This window comes from Trachurus trachurus (genome assembly GCF_905171665.1).
Source record: "Trachurus trachurus genome assembly, chromosome: 19".
NCBI lineage: Eukaryota > Metazoa > Chordata > Actinopteri > Carangiformes > Carangidae > Trachurus > Trachurus trachurus.
In genome coordinates, this window is record NC_139913.1 from 5,843,098 (window position 1) to 5,859,275 (window position 16,178).

At 43.2% G+C, this 16,178-nt stretch overlaps 1 protein-coding gene across 1 annotated transcript in view; it reads right to left on the bottom strand.

The window, feature by feature from the left end:
* Positions 1 to 15,190, bottom strand: part of myo1d (myosin 1D) — a 114,011-nt gene extending 98,821 nt beyond the window's left edge. The window contains exon 1 of the mRNA XM_083994551.1: positions 14,676 to 15,190. Within this exon, the coding sequence (XP_083850677.1) occupies positions 14,676 to 14,770 (95 nt within the window). The 5' untranslated portion in view covers positions 14,771 to 15,190. The remainder of the gene's footprint in view (positions 1 to 14,675) is intronic.
* Positions 15,191 to 16,178: the final 988 nt, after the last annotated feature.

A 16,178-nucleotide genomic window follows, 5' to 3' on the forward strand; every position in this document is an offset into this window, starting at 1 on the left:
ATTGTAAACAAAGGAAACAATCATTAATTGCAGGTCCAATTCTTCATTCTACTATTTGTCAGAGGTTGTTTTACAAAGCCGATGACACATTTTAGCACTATTATTTCCCAGTGGGGTCTGTCTTTTCTGTGTAATTGAACTGATCTCCACCCGCAGCTGTTAAAAAAAAAAAAAGTCAAAAATTCTGAGTCACAGACAGAAAAGAAAAAGAAAAAAAACCCTCAGTGAGGATGAGAAAGTTAAGTCGAGTCGTGACACTGCTGGATTAGACGGTTTGACAGATGGACGCGATGATAAGTGAAAATGGATAAAGGAAAACAACACCCGTAATCTTCCATCACTCTGACATTGACTTTGGGTCTGAAAGGCAGAAGTGATCTAACTCTCTCTGACTCTGTTTAACAAACAGTCCAGACCCAAGTCAGACGACTATAAACAGGACGTGACTGCCTGCGACGACTAATTACTAATCAAATCTGCTCTAAAGTTTGTACTACACACATGATATTGACAAAACTATGCAAACATCCCACGCTTGAACATTTCCTGTTAAAACCATGAGGATTAATCTTCATCTACAGAAGAGTCTCCATGTTTTTTCTGTAGAGACTTCCCACCATATTGTGAAACCTGGCTGCAGGGAGTTGCAGGGAGCACTTGGTCAGATCCAACACGGATGTTGCCTGATAAGATTTGGCTCGAGATGATCCCAAAGGTGCTGGGTGGAGTTGAGGTCACGTCAGGTCTCCTAAACCAAACTGGGAAACTTCTTTTTTTTAAATGGAGCTGGCCTCATGCCCACTGGCACTGTCATGATGAAACAGGAAAAGGACAAAGACAAACTGTTGCAAACTTCATAATTATAACCTGAACTGGCAACAAACTGAGGAGGTGCAGACTAGGGAAGGAGATGGAGATATATTATGAAGACACGACCTGAGGTGAAAGGGTCGGGGCCAGGTTAAAGGGATAGTTCACCCAAAATTCAAATTTCACTCATTATCTACTCACCCTCATGTCGACTAAGAGCTGTGAGAATTTCCGTGCCTTCTCTGAGTTACAGCGGGGCTCCACGCAGCAGTATTTGTCCATATAATGGTTGTGAATGGATACCACTTTTCTTCATCCAAAAAGACATCCAAATACCTCCATACTGCTCGTCTGTAATGTCCCTCTTGTATTGAAGCCCCAACATGAGAAATTGTTCCGCCGGTCAGTGCAAATCATGCGAGATTTGCACTGACACAGGAAGAGCAGTGAACTGAGACACTGGGAGCTTCCGCTACAAACAAGCTTAAAACATATACTTTTTTTTTCGGAACAGTTTCTCATGTCGGGGCTTCAATACAAGAGGGACATTACAGACGAGCAGTATGGAGGTATTTGGATGTTTTTTTGGTGTGTCTTTTTGGACGAAGAAAAGTGGTATCCATTCACAACCATTATACAACCCCGTAACTCAGAGAAGGAACGGAGGACTCTGAAAATTCTCACAGCTCTTAGTTGACATGAGGGTGAGTAGATAATGAGTGAATTTTGAATTTTGGGTGAACTATCCCTTTAATGTTGATGCTCAGAAAACAACAGGAAGTCAGTTACTGGAGTTCAGCCCATTGATTCAACCTGTTTAGCAAATGAGCAGATGTGACACACACAGCTCATGGAACTCAATTAAAGATACTTAAGCCTCCTCTTATCTGACTCACTCACAACTATAAGTCACAGGCTATTTTTAGACCAGTGTCACTTCCCCTTTATAAATATATCACTATCTCCGATGTCCATCATAAATAAATGTCCATAAATTAGGGTTGCAAAATTCTGGGAATTTTCAAAGTTGGAAGTTTTCCATGGGAATTAACGGGAATATATGGGAATAAACGGGAATAAATCCGAAATTTACAAAATTGAAGGTTGGCCCTTAGGTTGGGGGGGGGGGGGGTAACATTTTACTCAACATTCATGTTTTTGTTGTTCAGTAAAATAATTGATTGTTCATACAAGAATTAAAACTTGATAAAGTTCTACTCACAAATAAATCTGTTGAAATATCATGTTTTTTAATTGTATTATTTTGCATGGATGTCTGCTTATGACAACACCAAAATTTACATTTATGTTTAGATATGATACAGTTTGTTTAAATTACCTCCAATTTCCAGTTAATTCCCATAATTCCCATAGAAAGTTTACAATTTGGAATATTTCCAAAATTCCCCAGCTTAACTTCCCACGGAAAGTTTCTGGAAATTTACTGGAAATTTTCCACCCCTTTGCAACCCTAGATATGATACAGTTTGTTTAAATTAACCCCAATTTCCAGTTAATTCCTATAAATTCCCAATAATTCCCATAAATTCCCATAGGAAGTTTCCAATTTGGAATATTTCCAAAATTCCCCAGTTTAACTTCCCATGGAAAGTTTCTGGAAATTTACCGGAAATTTACTGGAAATTTTCCACCCCTTTGCAACCCTAGCATAAATCCACTTAGAGTTCACAGAGTTCATCCACAACCTGCCCGAGGATCCTCATCAAACACAGGTAGACAAAAACAGACTCATTAAACTTCCAGTTCACATCAGCCAGAGTATTACAGGGGCTTTAGCTCGTTAGTGTAATAGAGACCTACATGCTTGGTTGTTGTGACAGCCAGCAGCAGTGAGTCAGACGTGCTCCACCTTCCCCTCCTCATGTTCAGAGTGACAGAGGCCTCCTTCACGGTCTGCAGCCGTCACACATCTGGCCTCTGCATTAGGGGATTTTCCGCTGCTTGGTGAAAAGCCTGGTTAGTGCTAAACAGCAGCAGCAGCAGCAGCAGCAGCAGCAGCAGCAGCAGCTCCCAGACTGTCTGTAGGAGACGCAGCTCATCATCAGCACACAACACATCCTCCCTCCCTCCCTCCCTCCCTCCGTCGGGCTCATGCACATTAATCTTCTCCCAAAATCAGAGGAGGTAGTTTCCCTGCTACAGGACCGGCACGGCGACACAGCTGGAGACGGATTACATAACACACTCATACAAGAAGACTTTTCATTATCTTCACACTCAAGATAAAGAAAAAAATACTCATCTGTGCAATTCAAGATTATTACAAAGATGATTATGTCATCTTTTTTTTATCTGTTGATGACACAGGGTCCACTAAATCTTCTATTACCTAATGGCTCTGTTTTAAACACATGAATGAAAATCAGTCCCAGTTTTATTTTGGTCTGGAAGTGACATAATGTCATCACATTACACAGACAGAGAGCTCCTTTCTGTCAGTGTAACAAAGTTTAAAACATGACAGAATCAAAAACATGAGGTTTTTCCAGTGTAAGGTGGATTCACTGATCAATATCTTATAATAATATGTTACAAAATATAAATGTATTAAGTCCAATGAATCATTTCTAATTGTTAATATTCAAAAAGTTAGTTTCGTTCTCCTTTTGTCGGAGGCATTAAATGCAACACAACTCTTTTTTTCTCAGATTTACTGCAGGCTGAAATCAATTATCTCAACAATTCAATATTCTGCCTGTTTTTTTCTCAATTGATTAATAAAGTGTTTGATCTATAAAATGCTGATCACATCATAATTTCCCAGAGCTCTAAACCGAACTATGTTGTGAAGCTGATGTTCAACCACATCACACAGCGCCGATGTTTCCAGATGTTTCCAGTAATGTAGAGTTTTAGTTTGCTGAACAGCCCAATGCCAGTCTTTGATGATGATGATGATGCTGACAGGTGATAGGTGATGGTCACTGTGGCAACATGGTTACCGTGGTCACCGCAGCATCCCTTTCATCTCTTTCCAGATTAGCTATAACTTCTAAAGATTCCCGTAAGAGATGGACCGGAGTGTGTGTGTGTGTTGGTGTGTGTTGGTGTGTGTACAGCCAAGTTCGGTTTAAGTGGATTTTTAGACTTTTCATGGGCAGGAAATTATTTACAAGTTCCATCTGGAGTGGATGTTCTGTGGAAGACTTAAAACACAATCCTCTTCCAGTGGCACCGAGAGTTCAACAGGACCTGGCAGTGGCACCGACGAAGCCGTGAGGCCGCGTTACTGCTACTGCTGCGGCGACCATGCTGCTGCATCATCATGACTTCCTCCCATCCATTCACACTACAGGATGTTCTCATGAGGCCGGCAGCTCGGGATACTTAAAGGGATAGTTCAACATTTTTGAAAATTGGCCCATCGCCATGATCCCCCTAGTAATAGCAGTAGGTTCGTTACCTTTAATTGTTGGTCCAAGCTGCTTTTAGATCGGGGGAGAAGAATACCGAGCGGCGCAGCTACACTACGGAGGCTAATGGAATTTCTTGGTTTTGCTCATCAAACTCAGCAAATACACAACCAAAAAACTCAAAAACGCTGTGGTGGACAAGTTGTGACCTGCACATTCACCACGCTATGAGATAATAGAGGAAAGTTGCGAGATGGAGTTGTTTTAGAGGCAAAGTCGGACTTTACACTCTAGACGGCTGCTCGGCGGAGTGATTTCAAAAGTGCCTGTTTACTGCAGATACGTCCGTATACTACGGCACTGGCTGAGGTGCGCACACTGTGTCCCTCCGACCAGTGGTTCACTGAAGAAAGTAGTTCCGAGTATTTGCTTCACTTCTCTTAACTTTCTGCTATTATCTCATAGCGTGGTGAATGTGCAGGTCACAACTTGTCCACCACAGCGTTTTTGAGTTTTTTGGTTGTGTATTTGCTGAGTTTGATGAGCAAAACCAAGAAATTCCATTAGCCTCCGTAGTGTAGCTGCGCCGCTCGGTATTCTTCTCCCCCCGATCTAAAAGCAGCTTGGACCAACAATTAAAGGTAACGAACCTACTGCTATTACTAGGGGGATCATGGCGATGGGCCAATTTTCAAAAATGTTGAACTATCCCTTTAAGGGGGGGGAAATGGGAGCCATGTGTAAACAACCCGGATTCATATCAGGTGGCCGACACTCCTTTCTTTACTGACTGGGACTGCACACATCCACCACACCCCTTCACACACACACATACACACACACACTTATTTACTGCCACTGAGCCGTTACTATGACATGTATTTCTAGAGTAAGATTTCACTCTGATTCAATTTCCAAAATTCAATAAAATCCTTCTGGTGAAAGCAGGAAAAAAGAAGGGAGTGGCTCTGGTGGAGGAGGTGGAGGTGGAGGTGGTGGGCTTTGGATCTGGCTGCTGTAGTCTCATCATGCACAACCTGTTTACGCTTTAACACTCTGTCCAGCAGCGGCAGACGTTGAAAAATTACAGTGGACTTGACTTGAGGGGGATGACTGGCAAGAAATGAAGAGAATGAGAAAAAAAAAAAGAGAGAGAGAGAGAGAGAGAGAGAGAGAGGAGGGAACGGATCCAAAAAGAACCAGACATGACTCAACACGCTATTTGAGGAAAGTACTATGATTTCTGTGGAGGGGTAAGAGGAGGGCAGGGGGAGAGCACAAAAACAGACAGATGGACAGAGAACAACAGCATGAATAGACAAAGGGGGGAAAATAAGGACAGGGAAAGGAAAAATGAAATAATGAACTATGACGGAGTTGTTCCCCTCCAGACGGAGGTGGAAGTACCGAAACAATGACGTCGAAATATTCTATTACAAGTCAAACACCTGCGTTCAGAGTGAACTAACACTACACAAGATATTATCATCATCATCTGCTGAATGTGTGTAAAATATCAAAAATAGAAGTTGTTAGCCATCGTTGTTGCAGCTGGAGATGGAGGTGGTGTTACACGTTTCATCGAGATTTGACCAGTTTAGTTAAAGGGATAGTTCAACATTTTGGCAAAATGGCCCATTGCCATAATCCCTATAGTCATAGCAGTAGGTTTGTTACCTTTAATTGTCGGTGCAAGCTATTTTTATTACAGCGGAGCAGAGCCGCGAGCTGCTCAGAGCTATGATACGGAGGCTAATGGGATTTCTTGGTTTCCCTAAAATACACAATCCAACAACTCCAAAACAACTCTGTCTGGTAACGTTCTGTTATTATCTCATAGCGTGGTGAATGTGCAGGTCACAACTTGTCCACCAGAGCGTTTTGGAGTTGTTGGATTGTGTATTTGATGAGTTTTATGAGGGGAACCAAGAAATCCCATTAGCCTCGGCAGCGTAGTTCTGAGCAGCTCTCGGCTCTGCTCCGCCGTTCTAAAAATAGCTTGCACCAAAAATTAAAGGTAACGAACCTATTGCTAAGAAAATAAGGATTATGGCAATGGGCCAATTTGCCAAAATGTTTAACTATCCCTTTAAGGAACAACCCCTCAGTCTGTCATACAGTATGTGTATTTATATAATGTTTTCCTATTAAAAGCAGAAGTAAAAAAATGGAAAAAGCCAAGTAAACTGTAACTGAGTCAGTGAACAAAGTGACTTTTCACCAGGCTAAAGCTTGTTAAAGAGAAAAACTGTGCAGTGAATAGAGGCAGTAAATAATCCAGCCTGGCGTCAGTGTGTGACTGTGTGTGTGTGTGTGTGTGTGTGTGTGTGTGTGAGTGTGTGTGCGTTGTGAAGTGATGCGAGACGCTGGCTGTGAAAGTGAGTAAGCAGCTCCACCCCCACTGAGGCTCGGGGGGAGGAGGTAGGGGGGGGTGAGGGGGGCAGAGCTCCAACAGGTGGACAAGACAACAATACAACACTGTAGGAAGCAGGGGATGACATCACAGCGGCCTAGGAGACACACACATACACACACAAACACGCACATACACAAAAGAAAAAACACACATGTGCATCATCAGCCATCTGAGTCACAACACGCATCATTAGGGATTTCCAAACACAGCGCCACACACAAGCTCGTTCCTGAAAAACACTCAGAACTACTCATTACTTCAGTGACCCAGGTTCAAAAGGGAGATAAGAGCGCCGCATGAATGCATCTCGTCTCGTGTGTGTGTGTGTGTGTGTCTGTGTGCGTGTGTGTGTCGGAGGACAAGGCTTCTGGGAAGTTGTGTCTGGGGGTAATGTTGCAGACAGAGGATGTGGCTGCTTCTTAAATCATGAGCTCGGCAGTTTAAATGTCTTCACGCCTTTCAACATCAGATCCCCTCCTGAGCCCGAGCGAAAATTATTATCATTTTAAATCCCAGAACTATAAAATACAGATAGACAAGATTAGATAACCAGAGTTTGAATTTAAAAGTTGAATAGAGAGAGAGGAAGAGAGAGAAGCTCATAACGTCCTGCCTGCTGGGACGGGGTCAATGAGGTCGTTTAACTGACCTGATCTGACCTCAGACCTGGACCTGGGTACCAATATGAACATGTTAGACACCACTGACTACACAGCACCTTAGTTCACTGATAGAGGAACTTGTTTTTATCATAATCCAAAGGGCTAAGTCTAAAACATCTGTAAAACCTGATAGAAACTGATGAGATATCTTATCTTTTCTCCACACAACTGGATTTTCTTCCCATTTTCAAACTTGTCGTCTTCATACGCAACCAAAACTGACTCAAATCCCATCACTGTGTTTGTGATGTAACTTTTTTTCACACATGCAATAATATTAGAGCCCTTTAAATCCTGCAACACTGTCGTCCTGGGAAAAGCAGCTGCACAAGAACGTTGCCTCAATAATCATCTAAAAGCAGCAGAGTTAGTTACAATCTCACCACCACAGGCTCAGTTTGGTGGTTGTTCTTCTGGCGCTGTTACGCCAATTTATAATATACATATACCGGACAAGCATATTACATAACATAGAGAGAGAGATATTGATGATCAAGTAAGAGAAAATGGTGAGAGGCAGCATCCAATTGAAAATCTGGCAAGAAAAGATCTGGTGCTGGAAGTCGCTGCGAGCTAAAACGGCCCGATCCCGACCCCGCCTGCCAACTCAGGCCGTCCACAAATGAGACGTCTCTGAGAGCTGGTGAGCTTATTTTTAGGAGGGGGGAATAAAGCTCCGCGAGCAGAGCACAGCCCCTGTTTATGTAAGGGATGGTAATGTGTTTCAGATTACAGACGGTTGTATGGAAATTCTTGTGGCGAGACTGGACTTCTCACTGTTGCATCGCCGAGGGAGAGGGAGAAGGAGCAGCAGCAGGGCCCACCAGGCTCCTCTCCAAGAGCCTTTCTATGAATCCGGCAGTTCAGTTTCGTGGGAGAGTCTTGACTTTTTTTTCTTTTTTCCCTTCATGATTAGCAAAGTAAAAAAAAAAAAGTTTAAAAAAAGAAAAGAAAAACCTCCTGGGAGTGTGAGGCCGAGGCAGTGAAGCAGCAGCAGCATGAGGAGCTTTCATGAAGCTTTTGAACTAATGTAAAACATCAAAAGCTGCACCACACCGCTCTCAGCAACATCCTGCACCTTTAAACTCGTCCTAATTGATTTTGCACTTTGTCTTCTGCTGCCGGCGAGGGCGAGTGAGCTACCGGACAAATGAGCAGGAAGCTTAACAGTCTATCTCAGCATTCATCTATAAATATTTCCCTTCCAGTCACTGACCACCGCTTAGAGGAAAAAAAAAAACTTTAATAAGCGGGTTGGGATTAAATATTCTTAGAGACATCTGCTGCGCACTATCGGCCGTTTTTATCTGCGCTGCAGGCTACGGGACGTGTCGGCGAGGACTGTGTGTTCTGCACATGGACTTTGGTTTTATTGCTTAGGGATGAACAATGGCACGAACAAAAGCAAATAAGGAGGATCAGACTAGGGTTGTTTCCTGAACCTTTTTACTGAAGAAAAAAGACTTGTTTACTGGAGCGTATGACCCGACCCCCTGAACTTGGGTTTCTTTACTCTACCTGAGCCACATGTGTAACTTTGATCCCTTCGTTTACTCTATACAGTGAAACATGGAAGCCGTCGCTCTCTGCACCTCACCACGTCTCGTCTACCTGCAGCCAGAGCGCTTGCAACATGAGAGCCATTGTTCCTTTTAAGAAAGGGCATTTGGCAAGTCATTAAATGGTAGATACAGCAGAAATAGAGTCACTGAGTTAACTTTTAAAGGGATAGTTCAACATTTTGGCAAAAGTGGCCCATTGCCATAATCCCTACAGTTTTAGCAGTAGGTTCGTTACCTTTAATTGTCGGTGCAAACTATTTTTTAGAACAGCAGAGCAGAGTCGCGAGCTGCTCAGAGCTATGCTATGGAAGCTAATGGGATTTCTTGGTTTCCCCTCATCAAACCCATCAAATACACAATCCAACAACTCCAAAACGCTCTGGTGGACAAGTTGTGACCTGCACATTCACCACGCTATGAGATGATAATAACAGAACGTTACAAGACAGAGTTGTTTTAGAGGTAAATTCATGAAAAACAGTTTGATGTCCCCGCGTTCCCGTAGGGGACAGTTTTTCAGCAAGCAGTCTCTGCATTTGCCTCGAAAACAACTCGTCTCATAATGTTATGTTATTATCTCATAGCGTGGTGAATGTGCAGGTCACAACTTGTCCACCAGAGCGTTTTGGAGTTGTTGGATTGTGTATTTGATGAGTTTGATAAGGGAAACCAAGAAATCCCATAAGCCTCCGTAGCGTAGCTCTGAGCAGCTTGCGGCTCTGCTCCGCCGTTCTAAAAATAGCTTGCACCGACAATTAAAGGTAACGAACCTACTGCTAAAACTATAGGGATTATGGCAACGGGCCAATTTGTGAAAATGTTGAACTATCCCTTTAAGGTTGGGACTGTGAGTTATGAGCCCCTGAATCTCAAACATATATATATGTATATGTGTATGTCTCTTCCCCTGTGAGGTTTGGAAGAGCTGCTCCAGGAAACAATGAAATGTGAGCAGCAAAGGCAGAGGGGGGAAATGCCAGCTTTCCTGCTCCGCTCTCCTGCCTCATATTATTGGAGACTTCCTGTTCAAAGTTTCTTTTAAACTTTCCTCGACGATGGGGTTCAAAGGTCAAATCGCTCGGAGCGGTGGTTCATACAGTCAAACAAACACACGGGAGCTTTTTCGGAAACTCTGCACAGCAACAAAGACGTCACATTCTCTAGAATTTATAAATCCTGAAAATGATTATCCAGAAAACCGCTGTGTAAACACGAGGAATGCTCGGCCTCTGGTTGTTTGGAGGCAGATAGTGGTGTTTGCCACAGTCTGTGTCGTGCACTGCAGCCCCGGACGCTAAAACCGTGTACATGTTTAGGAGCTGACTGTGTTTAACCATCAGATCCGAGTCCGACCCCTCACACGTCATGAGTTCCAGGGAAATTAAAACACACGGACAAACAAACAACGCCGACCTTGTCATCATCGTGTTGCTCTTCTTGACCCATTTTTCATTCATTCTGCAGAGTCAGTCGGTTTACATGGTGCTGTGGTGGTGGTGGCTTGTTAGTTTAGTGATGTGGAATATAAGACGCCCAATGGGAGGAGGAATTTTTTTTAAATCCTTCTGTAATTATTTGGGAAACACACGGCAGTTCTGCAGGAATGTTTTCTTTTTCCCCCTAGGATTCCTAGGGACAGACAAAACAATGCTGCCTTATAAAGACATCGAGCAGCAGGAAAACTGTGCCAGGCTGGAGGGATACGTTACGTTCGACAGTTTAAAGCCACAGTATGAAGAGGTCCCTTATTTAGACAGGTTAACCTCCTCTGTGGCATCAATTAAGCAACAATTTATAGTGGAATCAGTCTTTAAAAAGAATCTATTCTGGAGCTATAATTCCCTTCCCAGCTGTAATCCGCTGTATTTTCCCGTCATGAGTCATTTTTTTAATCACATATCAGGCGATTTTCTCGTACATAAACACATGTTGGTCCAGTGGGCTACTGCCGCGCAGTTTCTCACTGCATCCAGTCTTACTCTTATCTGCTGAGTGGTCAATTCAGCCCAAAAAAAATTCCCAAGACCCTGCAGGAATTTGGCTCGAGCGTTTATCCTGCCAGACATCTCTTCTCCACAGAGGGAGAGAGGGAGAGAGACTGCATGGGCATCTGCTTGGACTCTGCTATTTAGAGACTGGGAGGCTTCTCTGGAACAGGACGCACAGTTCAACCTCAAGTCAAACAAAGTGAACGTCGACTCGAAACAACTACATGTGGCCACACCGGCGGGAGGGAGGGAGGAAGGAAGGAGCGATCTTTTTCCACACAACAGAGTGGCTGGGTGCCCTGATTACCTGCTCGCCACCACAGCAGGCGTTCAGACAGCAATCCCCTGTAATTCAGTGGGTTGTGGAGCCAAAACTCGGGCACTGAGGGAATCGACTAAATGAAGGTTGGCCCGGCACCAGCGCTCGGCTTTTGACCCGCTTCAAATGAAAAATATTTGGGGATTTTCACAAGTTCTGGAAGAGTGAACAATGTGCGTTTCTCTCAAAGAGCACAGGGAACTTGTAAAGACTTTCAAATGAATTAATTAAGTGGCTCTAGGGCTGAGCTTTGGTGCACACACACACACACAGGGAGCCTTTTAAATAATCCCAGAGAGGCTCAGGTCTCGTACACACCGAGGAGAGGTGTGCAGATGTGCTGCATGTGTTTAAATACACCGGGACAACTAGATGCCTCGTGCCCTTCTGCATCATGCAGCCTCAGACCAAGGGGAAAAGGAGCAAAAAAAAAGAAAAAGGAAGCACTCCTGAGTCCTAGCTGGCCACACCCTTTACAAATAACAATCTGCACACGCCATCTCCGGACCGAGATGTCCAGCTGGAGGGAAAACAAACAGACAGAAAATGGGACACGGGAGCGTTGGGGAACGAGGCCCTGGTGCTGTCTGGGTGCGTTCAGGTCCTCCGGCCGCGCTGCCACGGCTACTGTTCACACACCACAGCTTATTTAATTGAAAAGGAATGGCTGTAAAAACACTGTTAACTACAACTGCCTTGTTCTCTCCGAGACATGTATGTCGGTGCACCTGGCTCTCTAGACTATACCCCAGATGTTTCAGCTTCACCATTACACAATTTAGAGCTGAATCTACAACTTAATTTCATTATATTTCAAATAAAATCGATTAATCGATCCATAAAACCTCAGGAAACAGTGAATAGAGGAAGGTGAGACAATCAAATGTCCTGTTAGAAGCAGATCTCATGATGGAAATGAAATGATTGAACACGTGTCCACCACCAAACCAAGTCACGGAGGGCTGGGTATCAAACTTGTATCCTTTGTTGCCATGGTATCACATATCAAAAATGTTCATGCAGCAGTGTCTGAACACGTCCGACCGTGTTTACATATTTGTTTATCTGATATTTTCAGGAAATTCTTGGGTGTGTCAGCTTTTGCTATCATCATCACACTGAACAACAATGTGTGTTTTATATTTGTTTAAGTAAACAGAGTCCAGTGTTAGATTTGCCTGCTGCTGCTGATCACTGTGAAACTCATGCATGAGCGAGACAATGCAAACCAACTCATTTCCATAGTAACAGTAGAAAACTGGAGTAAAGCCTGTTCAGCTGAGCAAAGAACATGAAGGATATCTTGTTCATTTTTGACTTGAGAAACAAAACAACATCATCATTAGGTTCATTTTCCACCTGTTTTAAGTGACATCCCCTAATTATAATACACGTTTTTAATCAGTTTTCTATTCACAGCTACAAGAACATGACAAATAAAGCTATTTATATTATATTTAACTCTTTAAAATGTCTATACAGCCAGTCCAATACCTGACTTTACACTTTAAAGCACGAAAAGTTCATGAAAGTGACTGAGGCGGAGGAGGCAGAGGATCAGCTGATTAACGTCGCAGGGATTTGTTTCAAGCAGCTCTTAAAAATCACCCTTCCACTTGATTTAACAAGGGGATATAAACACAAACTGTCTTCATTTAGAGAAAGGAATCAGTCATTTCAGTGTTGAGGAGGACTCTCCTTTTAAGAACTCTAAATAATCTCTAGTACTTCTCCACGTTTGGCCATAGAAGGGAAACCACGCAGCCCCGGCAAGGAGAAGCCTCTCCGCCAATCTGCATCCATAAAATCCCCCAAATATTTATTCTACAAGTCATTACTGGCAGAGTGTTTAAAATACGGCACAGGAACTGGCTTGAAAACTTGAATTTATCAACCACTACTGCTGCAGGAGAGCCGTGCTGAGAAATCATGTTTAAAATAAATAAAAAAACAGTGACATGATTATGATGAAAGTTTACAACCACAGCAGCTCCAGCAGCAGCCTGCACATTAAATTACAACAAACCAGATCCAACACAAATAATCTAAAAACAAAGAAAACCAATGCACATCAATCAGGGTTTCAAACTGTCATCCTGCCAACACAACTGGACTCTTCACTTCTCTTCATATGTGCACAGCTTCCTGTAAGGGTTATAATGTAAAAAGCTTTTAATGTCAAACAACTACTTCTCTAACTTTATTATCAAGTTTTTCTATGCTTCATTCCTCTACAGACTGTTTCTTGTAGAGCTGTAAACTCTCAGGAGATCAATTTTATTTGATCTTCAATCAAGTATAAGTAACTTCAACCTATAAAAAACACAGAGGACTATGATATTTGGGTTCCTTGAAGCCATTTTCAGTATTAAGTCAGTTCAATTTACACAAATCAAAGCTGCTAGGCTCCTCCGATGATTTTGAATCTGCCAACATTAATAGATAAGACTGGTGACAGGTGCTATTTGCTATTTCTACTTCTAGATAACATGTAGCCTATTATATGGTTAAGGCAGACATATCTGGTTTCTTTTTCTATACATCCTTAAATTTGGATGTGAAAGGATGTTTTCAGACCATTTTCCCTCAAACTTGGTGTCATGGTTACAACATCACAGCTCTCCACTCTTATCATCATAATAATGGCATGCAGGTAAATGATTACACTGCACCTACAGTCTCTCCTGACACCTGGACAAAAGTGTCTCCAACAACCACTGAGTCCTGCTGGGTAAAAAAAAAAGAAAAGGAAAGTCCTAAAAGTCCCATCATCAGGGATCAGTTTGCACTTTCATCCCAGATGGCAGAGGTGAAGGGAGGAGGAGGAGGAAACTGATTCCAAGCCACAGCCCCAAATTTGAAACATAACGCCAACCCCCTCCACACACACATACAGACACACACACACACTCTCTCTCTCTCTCCTCATCATTCACAAAGCATGCTTGACATCATTGCTTGACACCAGGCCACTGACAACACAGCTGACAGGAACCACCGGTCTGCAAGTCTCTCTGTGTGTGTGTGTGTGTATGGTTAGGAATTGGGGTGGTGTCTCTGTCTCTGCATATTTCACCGGGTTTCACCGGGTAACACCGACCGGTTGGATCGAAAGGAGGCACCGGTAGGAATGTGCTCCATCAACACAACAGTGTGGCTCATTGTGACAGCAGCGTTGAATACAGACGGGTTATTGTTGCACTTTAAACACACGTGGGAGCTGAAGCTGATTGAAACACAGGTGTATAGTGACAACATCCGCATCAAATATTAAAAAAGCAAAACAAAACAAAACAGCAGTCTGAGTACTATCAGTGTTAACCTGAGGGACACAATAGCTACAACACGGTAGCACCTGTTGAATGACAACCAACCACTGGCTAAAAAAAAAAATGAAGTCATACATTAGGTAAAGTGACCTCAGAGCCGGTGAACACACACACACACACACACACACACACACACACACTGCTCCCTCCTCCTGAGCACCCCGGGCCTTATTAATTCCCCCCCTGTGGATTTACAAAGGTGAACGACCGCTTACCTGAGTTTAAGGTTGCCCATGAATTCCTCCATAGACACGGTGTCCAGCAGAACAAAGTCTGCTTTTCCAAACTCCAGGCTCTCGTGTTCTGCCATGTTTCCTCCCTGTAGCTTTAACGTTACGGTGGAAATAATAATAACAACAAAAAAGGGGGGGGAAAAGAAGAGAAAAGTGTCGATTCAAAAGGTCGCTTTGAAGTGCCGACAGTAGGTGACCATTGGCGGGCTTCACCGAGCACCTCCTCTCCCTCAGTGGACAGCTGTGCGCATTTCCATCCGTCCGGTTGAAAAAAGTCAAACTGTAATTTCACTCATGTTTAATTAAAGTCGAAAAACGGTCATTAAAAAAAAAAGAAAAGAAAAGAAAGAAAAACTGTGGAAGTGGAAGCTCCTGAACGCAGTTTTTCCCGCTTAGAAATCCTGGTTTTCTGTTAGAAAAAAGTGAATTATCCCCAAAAAATCCTCATGTCCATACAAAGTTTGCTTCCTCGGTCCCGTTGCATCGTGCGCCAGCCAGCCAGCTCCGTCCTCCGTTTTCCTGGAGTTTCTCCCCCGGTGTATCCACACACACACACACACACACACCGACCGTCCGCCAATGGGATTGCACGCTGCCTCGCTAAGCCCCGCCCACACGCCCCTCAGCCCCGCCCCACCCCTAGGAGAGGTGTTGGTCAGACTGGGCCCTGTCTGTCTGTGTGTGTGTGTAAGTTGAAAAGCATTACTGGTATTTCTGAAGACCACTGCTCCACTGTTTCTGATACATATTTCCGCGATGACGAAGCCACCTCTAAGTTGTAAAACACTCGGAGGGGAAACCATAATGTTTTGGCCCGACTTTAATGATGCCCTCTGTTACCATAAAAGGAAAAATGAGGGCTGTCAGATTTTTAAAAAAACAGAAGGATATGAATAAAAGAAAAAAGTACAGTTTTGACACAAGTTGTTTTATTCTTCAATCCATCCACACCGACCTTGAACTGTTATCATGAGTAAACACATCCCCGCCTTTTGATCTGGAGGAGTCAGGGTGAGGCCTCCTGTTTGAAGGCTCCTGTTCTGCACCAGGAGCAGTTATCCCTCAGGCCTAGACTGGTATCAGTGCGCCACCTAGTGGAAAACACAGGCAAATACCTTCTAGGCTACATCCTACATTAAAGTTACAGTAACATAAGTCTGTTTTTTAAAGATAAATGTAGCTATCCCCCCCAAAAAAAATGGTTCCTTCACATTACATTTAATAATATTTTAGTTCTTAAAAACATTTTTGATGTAATAATAGAAGCAAAACTTTGTGTCGCTTTGAAAAATGACATAATCCTGATATGATACCTGCACAAGTGGGTGAGTGGATGCATATTTGTTTATATGGACACACCTCATGCATCAGCACTCACTGCCATTATAGACAGAGGAGCTGTGTGGGGGGCGAAAAGTTAGGACGAATCAGTATTAAATTATAACCCACCTTTTCACGGGCCCTAAATCCCTGATCAAGTTCAAG